The sequence below is a fragment of the Neopsephotus bourkii genome, unplaced genomic scaffold (genome assembly GCF_033783945.1).
Source record: "Neopsephotus bourkii isolate Nb327-2 ecotype Australia unplaced genomic scaffold, CSIRO-AGI_Nbou_v1 NB_1037, whole genome shotgun sequence".
NCBI classification, from domain to species: domain Eukaryota; kingdom Metazoa; phylum Chordata; class Aves; order Psittaciformes; family Psittacidae; genus Neopsephotus; species Neopsephotus bourkii.
Window position 1 is genome coordinate 306158 of NW_026901526.1, and position 20818 is coordinate 326975.

Below are 20818 nucleotides of genomic sequence, written 5' to 3' on the forward strand. Positions count from 1 at the left end.
GCATTCCTTCCCTCCAGTGTATCAACTGAACCACACAGCTTGGTGTCATCGGCAAACTTGCTGAGGGTGCACTCAATCCCACTGTCCATGCCAGCAACAAAGATGTTAAACAAGACCGGTCCCAACACTGATCCCTGAGGAACACCACTCATTACTGGTCTCCAGCTGGACATTGAGCCATTGACCACAACTCTTTGTGTGTGGCCATCCAGCCAGTTCTTCATCCACCGAGTGGTCCATTCATCAAATTGATGTATCTCCAATTTAGAGACAAGGATGCCGTGTGGGACAGTGTCAAACTCTTTGCACAAGTCCAGGTAGATGACATCAACTGCTCTATCCCTGTCCATCAGTTCTGTAGCCCCATCATGGAAGGGCACCAAATTGGTGAGGCAGGATTTCCCCTTAGTGAAGCCATGCTTGCTGTCACCAAGCACCTTGTTGTTTTTCATGTGCCTTCCAGGAGAATCTGCTCCAAGATTTTGCCAGGCACAGATGTGAGACTGACTGGTCTGTAATTCCCTGGGTCATCCATTTTCCTCTTCTTGAAAATGGGGGTTATATTTCCCTTTTTGCAGTCCTCGGGAAGTTTGTGCAGGTAGGAAGCTACTGTTAATAAAATGGTTGTCAGTGCATGTCTGCCCTAGGAAGAGTCCAGTGTGGATTTCTAGGCTCAGCAGTGGGAGGTTTGTGGTCATGAAGTGCTGGTGAGTCCACGGGCAGTGTTTCACTGCAGCTGAGCACACACAACCTGGCAGCTGCTTTTGCCTCTGGGATTTGTCCAGTATTTCTTCACCATGGGTCTGCTGGGTGAGCAGGGGTACCTCTAACACAGTGATTGTAATGGGGCAGGGGTGGGGAGGGGGCTGCCTCTTCCATGGCTAATGAGTCTGAGCTCTTCAAGTTCAAGCTCTTCCATTTCGGCTGCCTTCAGCTTCTTTGAAAACCCCGCTTGCTGTGTTTGATGGTTACTGATGCTGCCTCTGGATCTCTAATTAACAACTACTTGCTCTTCCAAGTAGCCCCTGGGGGCAGTTTCAGTGAACTTGCATCAGTTAGTTGAGCACAGCATATTACATGCATCTGCAATGTAAACCTGTGATGGCCCATCTTGTACAGGCTTTGTAAGCATTGTGTCCCCACTGCTTCTCTTATTCTTTCAATACCAGAGTCACAAAAGCCCTTACTGTAATGCTGAATGCCTGTGTGCAGCTGGGCTGTCAGCAAGGAATATCTGTGGGCGAGTGGCTGAGAGAGCATGAATGAATGACTGAACAGAGGTAAATGCAACAAAAGCTGTGGGTGGGAAGAGAAGGTTTGAAATTGCCTCACCCACCACTTTAATGTGTTCTTTATAATGATATATGCAAGTGAGAAGAGGATGGAGGGGTCTTTACTCCCCCAGCTGTTTGAATTCAACATGTTTTCATCTTGGGCATGTATTTGTTTTTGCACCTTTAGGAATGGGGAAAATGCCCTGGCTGCCAGGGCTCTTAAAAGCATGCTTGAATTTCCTGAATAAATAAGCAGCAGCTCCTGTGGTGAGTACAGGGAATCTTGCTTAACTTCATGCTCCATGGAAAGCTGCAAGATAAGGAGAGCTTGGCTCTGTGACACTGAGCAAGAGACTGGCTATGGGATTTTCTGATATCCTAAACCCCAAAGCGATTAGCAAACGGATTAGGTCAGTGAAGCAAAACAGACATGTGGATGTTTCATTAGTCTGTTCAATTTGATGGGGTCTGTGACCTGTTCATGAAGAAAAAGACTGTTTCTCACCGTTGAACGGGTTTCTGTCTGCACAGTGTTGTGGTCTGGCTGTAGCTGGCTATAAGGAGCAATACAAAAGAACTCAATTTCTTCATGGCTGCAGAAGGGTTAGCTGGTGTGCCATGCCCTTTATGGCCACCTAGGTAGGCAACCAAGCAGAAGGGGGAAGTACAAAGTATGTGGTGGGATATTGGCTCTTCTTCCTCAAGGCAGGTACCAGGCCAGGATGGGAGGGGATTGAGGGAGGAGGTACTAGGCCAAGCTGTTCATACAGACACAGTAGGTGTTCAAGCAAGGTAGAACAGGAGAGAAGCAAACACGACCGTGTGGCTTCCTTTGAGCTACATGGCTTACATGCTTTCCGTAGTGTTTGACTTGCTCTGGTGCTATATAATCTCATTAGCCATGACTTTTGTTTATGCTAATTTGGTATCCTGTGGAAAGCAGTATCTGAACTGCCTTCTGTCAACTACTGGTAAAAGAAAATGCATCTTGTACTCCCGAGTGTAGTCTGTCTTGTAGCCTTGGAGTTATCAACCTGCTCACTGAACTGAAACAGTCTCCTTCCAGAGGCAGAGCAGTTTCTTTTCACCCTGTTGCTGGTGCCACAGAACCTGTGTGCATCCTTACATGTATAATTCGATTCACGTGCCTTGCTGCTGCATTTTGTTCCTGTCTTTTGTTGAAAGATAAGGGTGATACTTAAGCTAGCTTGGAGAAGTGAAGCTTCCCATAACAGTACAACATTTGGTCAAATTTTGCTTTGACTCCAGTTGGACAGTGACCAAAGAGGCTGCACAGGTCAGATTTCTGCTTTTTCTTCGGTAGTACCATAGATACTTTAAACTATGAGCTTTTACAATGTTAGCTATTAATCTAGGTTATTTGGTGCAAGCCAAGCATCTTACATTCAAAGTTGAGTTAGAGAATAGTGAAATAAGGATTATAATGACTGTCAGGCCTGAATAACTGACTGAGTACATTGTGGTTGTGGATTTGGCATTTGGAACAGTCAGATCTCACCTCTGCAGTATTAGCTGGTCTGTGCTGCAAATGGGAAGCTATGGTTTTCTTAACATTTAAACATTAGGAGGTTGTCTGCCTTCATCCAGTTAATCCTGGTGCTCAGTGTGGACTAATGATGCCTCAGTAACTGCTCTGGACGAGCTGGAAAGGGGAGACTTGATTTAAAGGTCCCTGTGCTAGGATATTGCCTACAACTCCCCTGATGGGGTTGAGCCATCTTGTCTCATCTTGGAGGAGGAAGGGAGCCTGCTTTCGATCCGCACAATCATCTGCTTTCCTTGTTTTATAGGATAGTACCATACCTGCTGTCCCTTCAAGGCAAACTGTCAGTGTTCTACAGCACTGGACTGTAGGAAGTGTTACTGTTTCAAAACAGCTGATGCTTGGTGGGGTGTAGGGATGGCAGAAGTGTAGCTTTCTCTAAGACTATTTTGGGAAGCTGACCCATGCTCTAGAGAGCTCATTTAGTTAGAATCCCCATCTCAGCTTAATGCTGCAAACAGTTTGTGTTTTCACTCTGACATGCCTCCAGTGTGCAGTTTTTGTTTATCTTGCGTGTGTTTGCGAGGCATGTGATTAGACACAAAGCTGACATTTAGTATGTAAAGCTGGCAAAAGAAACAGAAGCTGTATTCAGATCAACAGTCAGAAATAGAATACAAGGTGCTGTTAATGACACTTGTGCAAAGCAAACAAAAAAACCCATAAGAATTGAGCTACCGCATACTGTGTGATGGCAACCAAATTCAGTGCTCAAGATCACTCAGCAGGAAACACTAACAAGAGGTATCCAGGAAAGAAATACCCCTGCCTGAGAAGTTCTATAATGTATCTTTCCTCTGAGGCTCCTTTTGCAGCTTGTTCACATCTTGTAAAGTTCTATTTTAGGTGGGCAAGAGAAAATAAGAGATGATGTGACAATGATCAAATAGCAATGAAATCGTGAGAGCAGAGCAATGATGCTGCCTTTTTCTTTCCCTTCCTTCTGAAGGTGTCTAATGCTGAGAAATGAAAACGCTCGTCATTTTTCCCCACAGGAGGTGGATTTTGTTAGTGTCATTTTAGCCTCCTCTTAATAAGCTGAAGCAAGTCGGGTGGGGTGTAAAAGTAACATAACTCATGTAACTCATTAGATGGATCAAGGAGAGAAGAATCCTCTGCAGAGCTGAGGCAGAAATTGCTCGCCTGTTTTGGTCTCATCACTTTTTGGTCAGTCTGGCTTACCCCAGAGCACAGGCATCACTGCTGAGCATGGTGCATCAAGTGAGATTGAAACTCTCAAAGAGGAAGGGTGTGGAAGTTGTGCATGAGAAAACATGCACTGCAGCTGTTGGATTTCCCTGCAGTACCTCTGTGCCATCTGTGTATTAATAGCACTTCACAAGTGCTCATGAAAACAGCTAGAAAAAAATTGGTTTTAATGGTGTAGATGTTAATGAAGAAACTTGCTTGGCTCCAAAGGGATTTAACTGATCAGTAGAAACAGCATCAGGATCTTCATTTATTGCATCCTGTGGTTATAAATTGACTGAATCCACCCTAAAATAGAAGACTAATATAAGTTCTTGGCTGTATGGGCTGTGATGGAGCTGTTGAGGGCACACTTAAATGAAGGCTTCTCTCTTGAGCTAAAGGTGCAAGTTACCCCTTGCCTAATCCTTTCCCATTCCCCACCTCCTTCACCAGAGCACATGTGTTGCTCCATACTGCCCCTGTGTGCTGTGAGCCCAGAACTGTGACTTGGGAGAACCTGGGGCTCTGCTTGGAAGGAAGGCAGCTGCTAGTATTTGCTGGGCTGCTTAACAGCAGGTGGGGAGGAGCTGTGCTGAGCTGCAGCTTCCGTCTGTGGCCTGACCACTGGTACTCGCATGGCTCTTGAGTCGTATTTTTGATTATTGTTTTTTCTAATGACACTTGAGTGCCCTGCCATCCGCACTGCAGTTGTGTTTGTAACAGCCCTGTGGCACAGGGGAATACAAAGGACATCGTAAAGCATCCCTGTGTGTGTAAAGGAGCTTTGATGCAAAGATACTACACGCTGTCTATACCAAACTTCCAGGGATTCACTTCCAACTGCGGCATTCACAAGCCTGTTTGGGTGTCTGCATTCCTTGGGTGTCGGGTTGGAGCTGGACAGACATCGCATTTGGGTGACAAGGGGTATAAAAACCTGCTGTGATCACCTGAGAGAGGTGAGGAGGTTACTCACAGTGTGGCTGTTTGGTTACTTACTGCTTCCTGACTCTTGTCTTTGGAGTGTGACTGAAATCTACGCTGTGGAGTGGGGCCCTGTATATATTATGTACACAGATCCTCATCTCCAGACTGAGGCATGTGGGTTTTCCTGTAGTGTAAGTAAACACCAAGGCTGTGTGCCAGCCCATGCCTTGCAGGTAGATCTGTGTGTTGTAACTTCCAAAATGAAAACAAAGTTTACCAAGGCTGCTCTGTGATCTCAGCTTAAGAAGGGAAAGGATGTTTTCAGAGGTATTTTTATTTTCTTTATCTAGAAGTATGAAAAGACTTCTGATAACAGCACTTAATGCAGAAGAGCAAGAGAAGGGGGTTAAACTAGACAAATCTCTGCCAGGAACAAGTCCTTCAGACTGTTGTTACACCCGTGTGTTTTGCCTTGAAACATACTGGGTCCAAGGTGACTTTACAAAGAGCTGCTGTAACCCAATAAACCTTCATAAGTGAGTGCCCTGGAGTGAAATATTCTGGCCTGTCTTTTGCCAGGAATGAAACCACAGGTTCGTAATGAGTCACCTTAGCATTGCAATTGATGAACTTGAATACTGGCTGACTAAAAATACTGCTTTTTGCTTTTGTTTCTTTTGTTGGTTTGGTTTTCTTTCACCAGGCTAGGTGCATTCTCTGTGTATATGGCAACAGTAAACTTTTGTTGGCAGCTTTCCACACATGGTTTTCTTTCTTTTAGACAGCTAATGTGGCTGAGCTATCCCATATGTGCAAGTATCTTGTGTCATTTGCACCTGCAACCGATCGCAGCTAATACATGTATGTTTTACTTTGCGCTGTGCACCATACTGACTGGGGAGCATCCATGTTGGGCAGCCTCACTGGATTCTTCACCTACGTTGAGCCCCTGCCCTCTCTGAAGAGGGTGTTTTGCAGAACTGAGCTGAGACCTGTGCTCTCCTTTCTGAGAGCCTCTTCCAAGCTTTTGGACTAACTGTTGGGAGCAGGCAATGATGTTGGTTGTAGGTTTTCAGAGTTATTATTCTGGGTGTCCAGCATCAGCTGACTGTCCCTTCCCTGTGTCAATTTTCTGTCTCCATCAAATCCTTCCCTGCTCTCTTGATGCCGTTCTTAATCTCAGTTACTGCAGCCCAGCATGTGTGGATTGGCCTGAGACCAGATACATCCCTCCACCTGCTTGCTGAGGGCTTGTCCTGGGGCCTTGTTTCTGAAATGATTCAGTTCAGAGTTGCATTTCTGTACTGTGGAAGTTTGTCAGGATGAATGTTGGATAAAGGAAGTGAAGGAGATGAGCAGTCAGTCTACATGGTCTTGCCTCTGCTTCATTATTAACACCCCCTCGAGGACTGCCAGGACAACTCTTGTCATTTTGCTCCTGCTCTTTTCACAGTAGAGGTTTCCTACCAAGACTGAAATGCATCTTCAGCATCACTTACACTCCTCTGAGGCTTACAGCTTCTTTTATTAAATGAGGGCAGGACATTAGATTTATTCTTATTCTGTTGAAATGCTACAAGTATTTTTTCACAGGGTGAACATCCAGCAAGGCCATATGGCACCCTCAGTGGTGGCAGGCTGCAACTGAATGGTGACTTACCCTAGAGGAGAGTGGATAACCTTTGAGCACTGATGACCCAGTGAAACCTCTCCCATCATAAGGCTCCTCCTACCAGGTAAGCCAGGTTGTCCACAGGACCCTGACATGAGTTTTGGCCACTGCTAACTGCGGTCACTGTTAATCTCTTTGTATTGTTTTCTTTCTCTTGATTGCCACCATGTTTGAAACGTTTATTTCTGGATGGATCATGAGTTTAATAGGACACATGCTGCCAGCTGGAATGGAGAGTGGTGGTATTTTGATGATCAGTCAATTAGTCCATCTTCCAGCTTACAATGAAGAAAACAGTTGAGTACCTACAACAGGGATCTTACGTCAGCTGTGTGCTTTCAGGCTCTTGTACCTTCAGGCTCTTGTGACTGACTTGACTTAATCATTTATGCACTGCTAAAGAGCCACTTGCTGGTGTTTCCTGTTAATAACGCACATTTGATTAGCAAAGCTTCAGGCCTTCCTTTGTGTCAGAACGTTTCCTTATAACCGTGCTCAAAGTTCAGCAGCACACCTTGGGGAAATACATGGAAATCCTGCAGAAGCACTGTGGATACTGCATGTGATGGGGGTGGGAAACAGATGCTTTTATTTTTGCGGATCATGATTTTATTTGTAGCTTGCACATAATGAACTATGCTGAGATTCAGAAATGCCCTTTGGGGGCAAGGGATGGGGAAGGCATTCTTCACTTCATTTCTTCTCTTAAGCCTTAACTGGTGCCTCAGAGTATGGAATGGCAGTTGGAATTCTGTGTGTTTGTGGTGATGAAAATCAAATGAACAGAAGTTCTCAACTTGGTGCTTAGCCATTGCAGAATTTCATACCATAGAAATCACATTGTCATGGATTGCAATTTGTCAGGAAGATTTTGTATACTGACTGCAATTGACCTGAGATATAGGACACATAAGACACTGAAAGGGTTCTGGTGGGGTGGTGAGTTTTTTTTGTTGTTGTTGTACATTAAAATAGCAGGAGTCAGAGGAAATATTAACCTATTTGTGTCAATTTCACCCTCAGCTGTCAAACACTAGGTGTGCTTGCTGCCTGGAAGAATAACACAGCCTTAGGAGAGCTGCGAGGAGGTTAAAAAGGAGGAAAAGAAGAGCACGTGTTGGTTGGGAGGGCTTATGAAAATTCCCACTAAGCAAATGCTTCAGTGATGAAAAAGAGGAGAGGTGCCTCTGCCTGTCCTCTCCTCTCCTCCCCTTCCCGCTCAAGGAGTACTGATGCTTTCTGTTTTGTAAATCTCAGGGGCTTGCATTTGGCCTTTAAACGTCTAAAATCCTCTTTGGTGGTGTTACCCTGTGAACAAGGCAATGGTTTCTTCTGTCGTTCACTTTTTAGCAATTGGGCATTCCCTGGTTGTGATCCCAGCTGGAACCAGTGCTATGCTTGGATGCTGCTGAAACCTGCACCACTGTACCTTGTGCGCTTGGAGCCAGGTTTGAATGAAGCAGCAAAAGCGGAGAACGTGGGTTGCTTTGTAATGGGGAATCCTAAACCATCCTGGGCTGGAAGTCATGACACATCATACCATGCACCAGAGATGCACATGCTTGCTCATACATAGACAGAGCACACTTTTTTTTTTATTATTATTTTTTATTTTCTGGAGGAACCACGCTCTGCCTTCCAGTTTGTTTGTCTCTGTTGCTATATTGTTACTTCCTTTCTTTTCCTTAGGAAATCCACGCTGTTTCCTTGATGTAACTTTCTGTGCCTTGTGTTGATACATTTCCTATTCTGTTAGTTTCTTACCATTGATCTCAAATCTCCCCATTTCCCAGGTGCTCCCTCACTGGGGCAAAGGAATCACTGCCTCTCCTTTGCCAGCACAGAGAGTACTGGGATCCTGCCTTGAGGTCTGCGAGGACTGACATCCCTCTGAAAAGTCCCTTCATCTCCTCTGCTACAGATACAAGCAACAAACTTCAGAAAAGAGAGCAGGTACTGACATGAAGAAGCTTCTCATGTGTTACATGCTCTTTCCAATGTGTGTCAGCTCCTCAGGAACGCTTGCCAGGGGATACAGTGGCTAGCTAGGGTTATCAGAATATAAACGGGTATTTTTGGCAGGGAAGGACAGGAACCTCATAAGGGAGAATAACAGCTTATACACGTTTAGATTTCCAAGTAATTCTCCCCACTCCCTTTCTTGCCCCTTTTACAGGGCAACGCAAGACTTAAAACATCACAGCTTCTCTCCCCTGTAGAACAGCCTCATGTCCCTCAGTTCAGACACACTGACTGTATATCCAGATCTGGTAAATGATGTATGTTTCAAGGCTTTTGATGTGGTTCAAATACAAAGGCTTCCCTTGAGTTATGGAGCACAAAGCTGTGTTGCCACACTAATACAGCAGTCACTGAATATTTATAACTTCAGAGCAATACATCTGCAGTATTTGTGGGAGCATTTCTAACAGAAATAGGGGGTTTCCCCAGAGAACTGATAATTTCCTGAAAACATTTAATCACCCTATTCAAAATAGAACCTTAATTAGCCTAAAGCTATATGTGGGATACAAACTTGCAAGTTCTGCCATTATTTGGAAATCCTGGAATTGTCATTTTAGCTTATTTCTGTTTGTAACAGTTCTTGGCACAATAATCTGCTGAACAGGGAAAAATAATATGACCATCAAGGCTCTTAAAGTCTGAACATCAAACCCATTCCCGTCTTCCACATTTTGGTGTCACATTAACATGTCATGAAGTTTCATATAAAACAGTTTCTGGTTCTAAGTAGTATTCAGTTTTTCCTAACTAAAGTTTAAGCACCTCCTAAAGCATGCAAAGCAGAAATTCAGCACCGCAGAGAGCTTGAGGGGAGGCTTGCTTACGGATTCAGTGCCTAAAGGTGTCTGAATAATGCACAACTAAGAGGTTAGTCAAGATTAAGATCTCTGCAGGGGCAGTTTTGACTAACAGCACATGAACCTGCTTTGTAAGAAAGCTTCTGGAAAGCTCGGATAACTGGGGTGGGGGAAGTCTATTTAAGCTCCTACTTGCCTGAAAGATAAAATAATCTTTTATACCCTCTGAAGTCTGCAAATGAGATGTTTTTCCCTTCTTATTTATGAAGTAGAGGAAGTCATCTTGCATACTTTTGTCTTGTTACACACTCACTTAAATTTTGGAGTACCTTGCTGTGGGAATGCAGACCATTATACCCATTAACCATATATATTCCTTTACTTTTGCTCTGTAAATGCAGTAGACTTGCTTTTGGGCATGCTCTGGTTATCACTTATCTTGGACAACTTATTAAACAAAACACAAGTTCCTTTTAACCCCCATTCTTGTAATCACTTTAACGCTTTAGTAGATACTTTGTACTGATTTACATAGATTGACTTTAGATATTAGCTTTGCTTTGAGTGCAATTATTTAAATTAGTAAAGGAGTACAATTATTATTCCTAGGAAAAACAAATTTATATAAAAAGGTTATACAAAAATGTCTTAAGAGAAAGTAAAACAAATCTTATGTATTATAACTTCATAATCATAGTAACTTTTCATGGTCTTCCTCTTTGGTGCATAAATTTTACTTTTAAACAATTATCAAGCATTATGGAAAAACTGAAATGAGTTTAAAACTAGTTACCCAGAGCACACAATGTATCTTTATATAAATCTGCTGCTGGCATCTTAAAAAAATATTGGCAAAATAAATGTAAAATTCATTGCTGACTTTACAAAATGTCTTCTTAATTTGGTTTAGTGATACTGGACTTCTTCCACAGTTGGCCCAGGTGAGAGATTCCAAGTTCCTGAAGCACAATGATGCTCAAATGGCCATTTCACAGCAGGATGTGCTGGAGCCTGAATTAGGATTTGGCTTAGAGATGTGTGGGATGCCAGGGCGAGGAAACTGAGGTGCAGCCAGCCTACGAATCTCACTGTAAGAAATAATGCCTGTTATTCAATAGACTGGTCATGCTAGTTTACAATCAGATCAAACACTGTATTTATTGAATGCATGAGGGAATCAAACCCACAATCAACTCCTTCAGATCCACTAGCTGGGTCTCAACTCCATTCTCCCTCTCCCCCCCGCCATAAGGAAAGTGTGATGATGTATGGGTAGGCTAGAGCACCACAGCTAAGAGCCTTGCACTGGTGTTGGAGGCTCTGCCCTTTGGAGAGTCAGAATATTAGTAACAGAAATGTAGTTTTTGGATGTTTTATCTGCATTTTTTGGCAATATTAATAAAACTCAATCTCATTAAAAAAATAACAGTCTGTCTTCAGACAGACTTCGGGTCCAGTCCTCCTAAGTGGTATCCACAGTATTGTTGTATACACCACTGAATGCATTTCATCACTTTTATAAAGAACACTGGAGTCTTAGGAGGAAACAAAAGAAAAAAACTAAACCTAATTTCATAGTGTTGGGTTTGGAAGCACAGATTTCACACATGAAGTTGAGTTTCTCAGAGGATTTCAGAACTTCACCTTAATGGCATGTTTTCCAGTCTGTGTGAGTAAATGGATGTTCACTTTCCAACTCTGTTAATACAATCTGAAGCAATCCAAAGACAGAAAACAGCCAGAAAGCTCTGGAGAGACCACATTTTGCAGAAGAGGAGAACCTCTGAGTTTGGTGTGGATAATTCACAAGCAGAACTGATTGACTGTGCTGGATAAATTGTATTCTGCGAATTCTCCCACATAATAATAGTTTAAAAATGACAGAGATCACCCATTCTGATCCCAGGGGTAATTCCCTCACCCCCTTGAATGATTCACCTCACTTTAGCATCTGCAGTTTATAGACACCTCTGCTATTACCAAGCTTTTCATAATAGTTATCTCCAGCTTCAGAGCTTTTAAGACTCAGTGCGTTTTTTACCCACTGATTATAGGTGACTTCAGCTCCACTCAGGGCAACAGCTCTGTTAGGAAACCCCATGCAGGAGCTGAGCTGCCTTTTAAAGGAAGAGTGGTAATTTTACATTTCAGGTCATGTGGTAAGACCGATTTTTTTGGGGGGGTCTTAAGAGAACTGAACAAGAGCTTTGGAGGATAAGAGGCAGCAGAGGCGGTACCTACTGCTTTTTGGTGTGGGTGCTGTACTTGTGTGAGTAGGAGGGCAGCAGGCTTCAGAAATGAGACATGGCAACACAGCTCTCAGAAAGTAGCAACAGCCTTCTCCTTTGCATGGGAGAAGGGTGGAAGGAAAGACCTTGCTGAAGATTGTTTATTTTACAGTGCCACAGAAGGAATGCTATAACAGTGTAACATGGCATTCCCACCACTTGAAAAAGTTGGAGAGGCAAATTGGTTCAAAGTAACTTATGTAACAAGGCCTTTAAGAATTCTGTTTGTGTTCAGGAATAAGTTGCATCATTTTGTTACTGTGAACAAATATTACTTAATCTTTCATAATTCTAATAATGCAAAATTACAAATAATACTGATATCTAAAAGGATAAACTTTAGTTTTGAAACTTTCAGGTCCTAAACTCATCTGAAGGAAAGGAAACTGAAGAAGAAAAATCTAACTGACTTTTGGAGCTGTTCAGCACAGACTGGTCTTGCAGAGATCAATGAACTGAAGAAATCTGGGGCCTAAGAAAACCAAGGATCAGAAAACTTGTTAAAGTTCTCAATGAGAAGATTCGCAGGTATGTTTAACAGAATGCAGACATCTTTGTTCTGGGCCTTAAACTTTTAATGGCAACCATCCTTGCATGCATAAGAAGGTTGCATGACTCCTTCATTTTCAGAGGAATGAGCAAAAAAATAAGAAACTTTCCAGGTCATTATTTCGCTGCCTATTCTTAGAATGAATGCAAGATAATTCATGAGGTCTGCAACCTCAGATGTTTATCTAAGTTCAGTTCCTGGTCAGTTTCCTCTCGGTACAGATGTTGAAAGCTGAACAGATTAAAAAACCCACAAAAAACTAACCACTAACCCCCCTCAGCCCAGTGAATGCTGTAAACCAGATTTATTTACTTTTATCTCCTAGCAGCAACTCTAATGATCAAGTTCCACTGAAAGGCAGACCTACAGTTTTACAACTACTATGAGATATCCATGGAAGCACACAGGTATCAAATAGTAATTAAACCAACAGCTATTAAAGATCTCATTAGATGCCCAAATCCAAGAAACTCATAATCATTAACATAACTATCAGAAAATTCTACTCTTTGTGGAGACAGTGTCATCACCTGTAAGTTTGCCAGCACTTAAATGACCACTGGTCTCTTGGTTAATCAACATTTCTGAACACATCCATGCCTTTAACTTTGTTTTGATATTCAAGATGTTTGATACCACATATGGGATCAGTGTGTAGGGATACATTCTAATACAGCTTTTAGTCGTATAAACTCTATTAGGTGTGATAATGGGAATTTTCTTCAGCTACGTCCACAAGTCAGGTGTAAGCGTTTTACTGCTGGCAAGTCTGCCTTGCAGTAACAATAGTAAATTGACACCTGACAATGAAATCAGTTCTAGTATAAACCAGGATGTAGGATGGTTATGGTTTATCTTGTGAAATCAGAACTCTGAGCTGCACTTCCATTCTATTGTAACACAAACACACTCTGATGGAAAGTACTTCTATGAAGGTCAGTTTCCATGACATCTGTGCTCTTACCTCTGTTAATTAGGCATCTGCTCCTTGTCTGTTGGGTTCCTAGTTGGAGACTAAAAAGAAATAGATGCAATTAGTAGTCATGTATATCAATGGTAAATTGGACCAGTACAGAATGTTTTTCAGAGTTGAATAATTCACAAAATACAGACTTACGATGAGTCCCTTCTTATGTGTTTTGCTTCAAATGTGACTACAACACCCATCCCTGGGAACAAGAGACATCCATAAAAATAGGCAGGTGTTGTGTGGGAGAATGACAGGAGGTGGATTTTGTACAAATCTTCCTTCTAACAGCATAGCTGGTCTCTATTGATGGCAGTTAGGAGAGGCTGAGGGGAATGTAGATATTCAGTTGTCTTGGTGAGCTCCTCAGTCAACAATTTGACTGTGGGCTGGTCTTGTGAAGACCTGATTTGGTAACAAATGGGCAGGAAACTGCTTTTTATTTTCTTGATTTTTAAATTTGAGCATCATGTGAAGGTACAACATACTTAAGAAACTGGAAATAAGCCAGGCTGAAGATGTAGCTTCATAAGTCATGTGGCCACTATGGTAAGGTACCAACAAATGGGTATTTTCAAGACTGGAAGTCCTGACTGAAATGCAAACTTTTGAAGTCATGAAGAAAAAACATTTTTTCTATGACTTCTTCACTCTCCACACATACAAAAGCTTCCTCATGCTTCAGGATTTCAAGTTATTCCAACTTTGCTAACTGGGTTGAGTTAAAGAAGTTTGAGTTCCCATGGGCCCAGATGTCAAAATTAGGGTCTGTTTTTGTTCATCTGCCTAATGACCCATCAGACACAATACGTATTGGTTAATGTCCTCAAAATTTAGTTTTCAGGGAGCTACCTGCAAGCTGTAGTGGCATCAACTGATGAATAAGCAATCTGTTGGCAGCTTGGACTCAAAACAAGGTGCTGATGAGGTCTGAGGAATGAAGCCAGACATTTAGCACAGCGAATGTAATCAATAACCTGCCAGTTTCTGAAAGGTGCATAGTGCTCTTTTGAGTGATTTTGCATGAAGCCAAGGAAGAGATTTGGTTTTCAGCAGCTGCTTGAGCAAACAATTAAACCAAATCTGCTTTATTGTCATAGGCATCTACAGATCTAGAAATCAATATCTGGAAGAAGAAAGTCTGTGGAGTATGCCTTTACTGCAGTGGATGATCTTGATGTACAGTGTCTCACAGAAGTGGGTCTGTAGCAACAGATAGTGAAGTTGTCCTTGGATATGAAGCGTAAGTTCTTCAGTGTAAGTACCTACTGATGCTAACAGCTACAAAATAAATGCTTTCAGTTGAGTTCCCCGTGGAAAAAGCTTTTGACCTTTCCACATCAGGCCACCCACCTCCAAGTCTTGCCAAAGTTCCCAAGACTGGAACATATGCAAAGGCTGAATTGCTCATTTGCCCTGTGTGTGTATTTGTCACCGAGGGACTACTAAGCACCTGACATGTTTCCCAACACCTACCTTCACTTAAAACTATTATGTAAGTTGACACTGAAATAATAATAATAATTAAAAATTAAAGCTTAGCATTTGCTTAATGCAGTACTGGTTTTCTGAAGTCCATCTGAGTTGTAGCTTGTTTTCTGTGACCTCTATCTTGCTCATTACCCATAATGGAATAGTGACAGCTGCTACTCAGTTCTTGCTGCAATGCTGAGTGGACAAAAGAGTGTATCAGTCGTTCCTGGTCTTGATGAGGAATCTTACACTATACTAGCTTTATCCCAAAAGACCAACTTCACGGTTCTACAGAGATTAACTCTAAGGGGAAAACTAACTATAAGCAATTCAAGCACTCTTATGTAGGTTCTGCAATCTTGTGCTTATTTTTAGATGCTGGATGACTAAATCTGTGGGATGTGGCATATAAGGTGCCATAATGTAACTGCAATAGAAGGCAGATTTTGAAATCTCATTTTCAGAAACAGCTAAATGAGTTTCATGTAGGTAATGCAAGCGTCCAAAGATGTAGATAGGCATCATGTAGGTTTTGTTAAAAATCCTATGAGCTACAAAGTATGCACAAGGAACGCTGCATTGTCTTTAAGACTTTAAAGGAAATATGTCTAGTCATGCTTACATAAATGTTGCCTTAAGCTGCTGCCATTCGTTCTGCTAGTGGACATGTACAAACCCAGAAGGCTCTCAAGCTTTATCTCCTCTTTAAGGGTACAGGCAAGGAATCAGTTACCCAGAGCAAGCTGAGGCCTAACCATATTTGTATGCTCGTGCTCATTTTTTGGTGGTGGTTGTTCTGTTGGCTAACATCTTACTTCCCTTCTTAAAAAAAAGATATTAGTGGTGTTTACGGGCAAGACCATAGCTATATTATATAGTAATGAGAGAAATCACAGTCTGTGCCTGCACATTCTGCAAATGAACATTCTATATGCTTAGTCCTTATTTAGTTGTTCTTAAAGTATGTGTTTACAGATATTTCACTCTAAGAGTGACAGAGCTTTTTGCTTTGCAGTTGACTGGCTTTTTGAGGGTGTTATTCAGCCCTATATTAAACTGTTCCAAAATGAGACATGAACTTCAAGATACCATCAAATGGTATAATGGAGGACTGAACTGAATGCCGCTCCCATTAATAACTTTCATTATGTGGAAGCAAGATCAAACTTATCAAGAAACTAAAAATTATATTCCATCCTAATTTATAGATTTTTTTTCTCATTAGAATAAAATCAAATTCCTTTTCTAACAGGATTTTGTTATGATCTCTTTAAATCTTCATTCAAGTCTTCAGAAACCATCTATGAAAAAGACTATCCAAATGCCAACTGCAAACATGGAATAGGGAGAAGGAGGCCCATGGGTTTAAAAGGAGAGAGAGAGTGTCTGCATACAGATGTGAAAACCAGAATTCATTAAACAAACCTGAGGACTGCTAACATTCATACATATCACTTTATTAAATGGCATGTGGAACAAGAAGTCTCTAAAATGAATGCTCCCTGGTCTGCTTTCCTTAGGAACTATGAAAGGGAAAATAACATAACTGTCATTTCTGGCAATTTATTTCTATCTGGACTTCTTAGGTAATGGTCTTCTGCTATCCTTCCTTACTCTTGCCATCAACATGCTGCTGAAAACGGTTCCATCTTTTGGAAGTTCTTATTTTCAAGAATTTATTATCAAAGATTTAAAGTGTACTGTTGGACAAAACAGAGGCCTCCATAATGATTCTTCCCATTTTACTGCTGCAGTGCACATCTGCTGATTTATATGCATCAGAGAATATAAGACAGTGCAGCAGAGGGCAGAGAGGTTAGGAAGATCATGATCATTATCTGAGTTACTGGATAATTTCACAGAATTTACAATTCTGGTGTTGATACTACATTTGTGCTGGTATGATTCAATAACCAAACTCCAGAGGACAGCTGCAGAGGCAGAATCGATGTGGCCTTAAAAAAACACCCTACAGACAAATAGTTTCTGAGCATCATTCTCATGTCCTCATTAGCTTTGCCGCACCTATAGAAAACAGAGCGTAGGAACAAACGCAGTGAACCCAGGCCTTCAGGTTCTGAGCACTTTGTGAAGGCTTCTGGAGTGAGCCTGCTCAGAATGCTGTACCCCTACTGACCACAGAGGACATTAAAGCTGAAATACAGTCTGGACTGCAACTCTGCCACTGAAGCAGCAAGAGTTTCCCTTAATTACAGTATCTCACAAATCCACATAAACACAACACTGTCTAACAAAATAATGGAAGCAGTACTGTGGATTGGTTTTCTGTCTTGCAGGAAGGAAATAATATATTTAGGTGCTAATTTTAAACAGTGATAGACAAGCGATACTAAATTGTCCTTCCAAGAACACGTATGTACTGAAATTTGCAGAAATGATAGGCCTGAAGTCAATACCATCCAATACAATCTTTTCATAACAACAAGAAAAAATATTTTGCAGGAAACACTGGTGATTTATACTGCTTCAGGTGACATTCAATAACAAAGGGGAAAAAAAAGCGTAATAAATGACCAGTGGTACAGCTTTTAGTACTGACTTGCAATACTGAATGGCTGTAACATTGGAAAGTTCATCAAGAATTTGCAAGTGCAAATTGATAGCTGGTTTACAAATAAAATATTGAAGTCATCAAGTAAATTGTTCTAAAGAAATCATCTACCCTAATTGTGTTAAGCAGTAGGAAATGGGCTACAGAATAGCTGAGCCACGACTTGGTAACTCTCACTGAGCTCATCTTTGGGATGAAATCTTGACCCTGCTGAAGGCCTGATTACACTAAAATATGATGCAGAAAATGCTTATTACAAATTCAGTGCCTGATCCAAAAGCCTGCTCATGCTTTGGATCAGACCTTTGCAGTACACTTAACGGTTTAAGGCTACAGTGTTCCAAAAGGCAGAGAAAGTGCAACTCACCATTTCAATTTTCCTTTTCTAGTCTGTTTCCAACAATGCTGTCTCTAAGGTGGTGTGCTTTTTCCTGTAAGTAGAAAACAAGCATAAAGCCAGCAGCAGAAATCAGTAACAGAAGTTTACTGCAGCAATAATGAGTAACTACACAAAGCCAGATGCTTTAACATTCTGAACACCAAGCTTCTCTCTCCAGGAAAACAATTTTAAAAGACTGAAAAACGTCTATGATGCACTTGTAAGTAGATGCTAATTTTAGCATTTATACCAAAGAGTCTTGTGGAGCTTTTTCCCCATCAGTTAAGTTACACTGATTCTGGCATTACATTACAGAGGCTTGGGGTTTATGTTTTGCTTTGGCCAAGTGATTTTTCCCTCAAAAATCCCAGTGAACACCAGACAACTACAGTGACAGCATGAAGTAAATTCATAATATTCATACTGAGGTAAGTGAAAGACTTTCTCTGGTACAAACCCAAAGAAGTCACACATGCAGCACAGAGTATAAACCACCACTGAAAAGTAGCTTTTGCCCTGAAGCAGTGAAAACAGGCCAAGTAAAACCTTCTTGAAATACAGGCATCTTCTAGCTAACCAAGGAAAAAAGAGAATTATGACTTAGTGCTGCTATCTTTGCACAGATTAGATACCATCTTCCTCCACAAGTAATTCCCCTCACAGAGCAGAACCAGCAATTCCCATCTGGGGTGTGGGCCACAGACATATTCAGAAGGGGCACAAAACACACTGGCAGTGCTGCTCAATGGTTAACAGTGTGCTACTGGTACCCTCCCTGTGAACCCAGCCCCCAGACTGTCCCAAGGCTCTTGAGCTTTTGCTGTTAAGTGTTCCACTGTGATGACAAAGCTCATACTATTTCTTCAGTAAAAGCAAACACAAAGAGCATTTAATCTCTCTCCTTGTTGGCAGCATTTGGTAGCTCTCCCACGCTGTTGAGTACCTTTGGTTTTCCTCTTTCTACTGAACGCACTTACAGGACAACAGGAAAATACTTTTGTTAATGCATGACCTCTTGTAAAATGAGGGCATAACCTCTTCCTCCAGCTGCCTTGTTACAAGTAATTAGCAAACCTCCTCACTGTGCTTTTCTCTTTTGCTTGCAGCTTTGATGCAGTTCTTTCAGTGACTCAGTGTGTGGGCTTTTGTAAATCCTGTTTTTTCGTGCACCTCAATTTTCTCCATACATTGAAGATAAAGGAGCTGAAGACGACTGCTAACAATTGTGGATTTTACTAGGTAGATTCAACACTTGCAGACAGGCATAAAGCCTGAGGTAAGTCTATATATATTAACAATGCATGCTTGATGTAGTTAGGTTTCTGCTAGCTGACACTGTTCAATACCTCATTTGGTATGTTCAGCTACCAAAGGTTTGTGGTTTCATAAAAGATGCATAGACCCAGCAGTTTAAAACAGAAGTCTCAGAAGACCGACATATTTAACTCAGGATTTTAACTGAATGCAACAGCACCTGAAGTCAGGCAAAATAAATTCAGGAAGCCTCTCAAGTAATCAAACAACAATGGAAACAGGCATCTAGAAGATTCAGAACGATAAGCAGCAAATTCCTTGGGAGCTGATAGATACACAAATCATGACTTAGTTTTGACCTCATATGTGTCAGCCAGAAGACTAGGGCTTGTTTTTGGAACTTCTGATCAAGATTCCTGTCAAGAAACATAAATTTCAGACTCATACCTGTTGAGAGGACTGAAGTCTCTGTTTTTCCTTCTGCCGCTGTTTAAATCTGGCAAGGGTTTCATACACAGAAGTTGTCCCCTTTTTCACCTGTTCCTGCAAGTGGATGAGTTCTTCCTGTTCAGTAGGGATGTTGTGTTGCACAGTGCTGTCAGTTACTGTGTCAGCATGATCTCTGTGTGCAACACAGTGCAGAAAGATAAAAGTAGAAAATATTATTAGCTCATTTCATTCCTTTATGATGCAATCATTTTTTTTTCAAAGGCATGCAAGGAGTAATTCTCTAATCTGACATCAATTAAAACCACACCATCTTTAGAGTGCCCCCTCCCCTTTCTTCTTTCTGTTTAGTTGTAGGTTTTCTGGGGAGGGGGTGGTTTTTTTTTTTTCCTCTTCCAGTGAGAGAAATGCAATAAATCAATAAGGATTCTACCGTTACTCCTTGGCAGCAGAGTAACATCTTAAACATTTCATTGATTACTATTGCCCTGACCCATGGATTCTCTATTAGTATCAGTTCATACGAGAATTTTTCTAACACTAAAGCTATAGTACTGACATTTTAAAGGCAACAGTTGCTCTATTAAGACAAAAAATATTCACAGTGCCTTATTTCCCTTCCTTCTCCAACTTCACACATTACATCTCTCAAAAGCTGGGGCTGAAATTTGGCCAGAATGCATTTTGGAATTTCACATGATTTCCTTCCCCCACATCATTAAATACCTTGCAGTGACAAGGAAACACAACAACTTGGTCCTCCTAGAGATTATGACAGAGGTGCACAGCCAAAGGGAAATGACAAGGAGACGTTACCACAGCTTGGTTCAGGGAGGTGCAGCACCACATGTCTCTGCAATACTGATAATGAAATGACCCATCCAGAACAAGTGAGAAGCTGTGAAATAGGGCTCTGCCAGCCCTGTATGAGGCTGGTGCAAAGCACCTGTTTCACTGCACAGTGAATGCAGCCAGGATTAAACTATAAGTATGACCTGCGTCAATCTTTCTGCTGTGTCATGCACCAATATATACTTTAAGTGAGGAAGGACTATGAGAAGGGAAATACACTGAAGAAGTAAACAACCACCTACTGTGGCTTCTCCGGCTCCTTCCTTTTGATCATACTAGCACACGTTAGGCATGAATCTCTACTCTTTTGCATCTCATCTAGTTGATTCTATTTTGACACACTAATGACCCTAATGCCTTGCATCTGATATGATTATTTGGAGATCAGACCAGTTTAGGTAAAATTGCTTTTTTTCATAACAGAAAAAGGTGTGTGGGTGTATTTCTTCAGACCCATAATAATTACTCTGCTTATCATGGAACCATAGAATTGCTTGTGTTGAAAGGGACTTGTAAAAGCCATTTAAAGCTTAAAGCCATTCTCCCTTGTTCTATCTCTACTTGCCCTTACAAAAAGTCCCTCTCC

The 20818-nt window shown here is 41.6% G+C and overlaps 1 protein-coding gene and 1 long non-coding RNA gene across 2 annotated transcripts in view; one reads left to right on the forward strand and one right to left on the reverse strand.

Annotated features, from left to right (window-relative positions):
• Positions 1-15929, forward strand: part of LOC133216310 (uncharacterized) — a 35643-nt gene extending 19714 nt beyond the window's left edge. The window contains exons 2-7 of the long non-coding RNA XR_009726614.1: positions 6550-6656; positions 7652-7809; positions 8422-8581; positions 10383-10540; positions 12097-12266; positions 14356-15929. This is a non-coding gene — a long non-coding RNA (uncharacterized LOC133216310). The remainder of the gene's footprint in view (positions 1-6549; positions 6657-7651; positions 7810-8421; positions 8582-10382; positions 10541-12096; positions 12267-14355) is intronic.
• Positions 15930-16078: 149 nt separating this feature from the next.
• The window catches only part of BANK1 (B cell scaffold protein with ankyrin repeats 1), a 139960-nt gene continuing 135220 nt past the window's right edge, over positions 16079-20818 (reverse strand). Inside the window, 3 exon segments of the mRNA XM_061360909.1 lie at positions 16079-16251; positions 17668-17731; positions 19381-19571. Of these exon segments, the coding sequence (XP_061216893.1) occupies positions 16094-16251; positions 17668-17731; positions 19381-19571 (413 nt within the window). The 3' untranslated portion in view covers positions 16079-16093.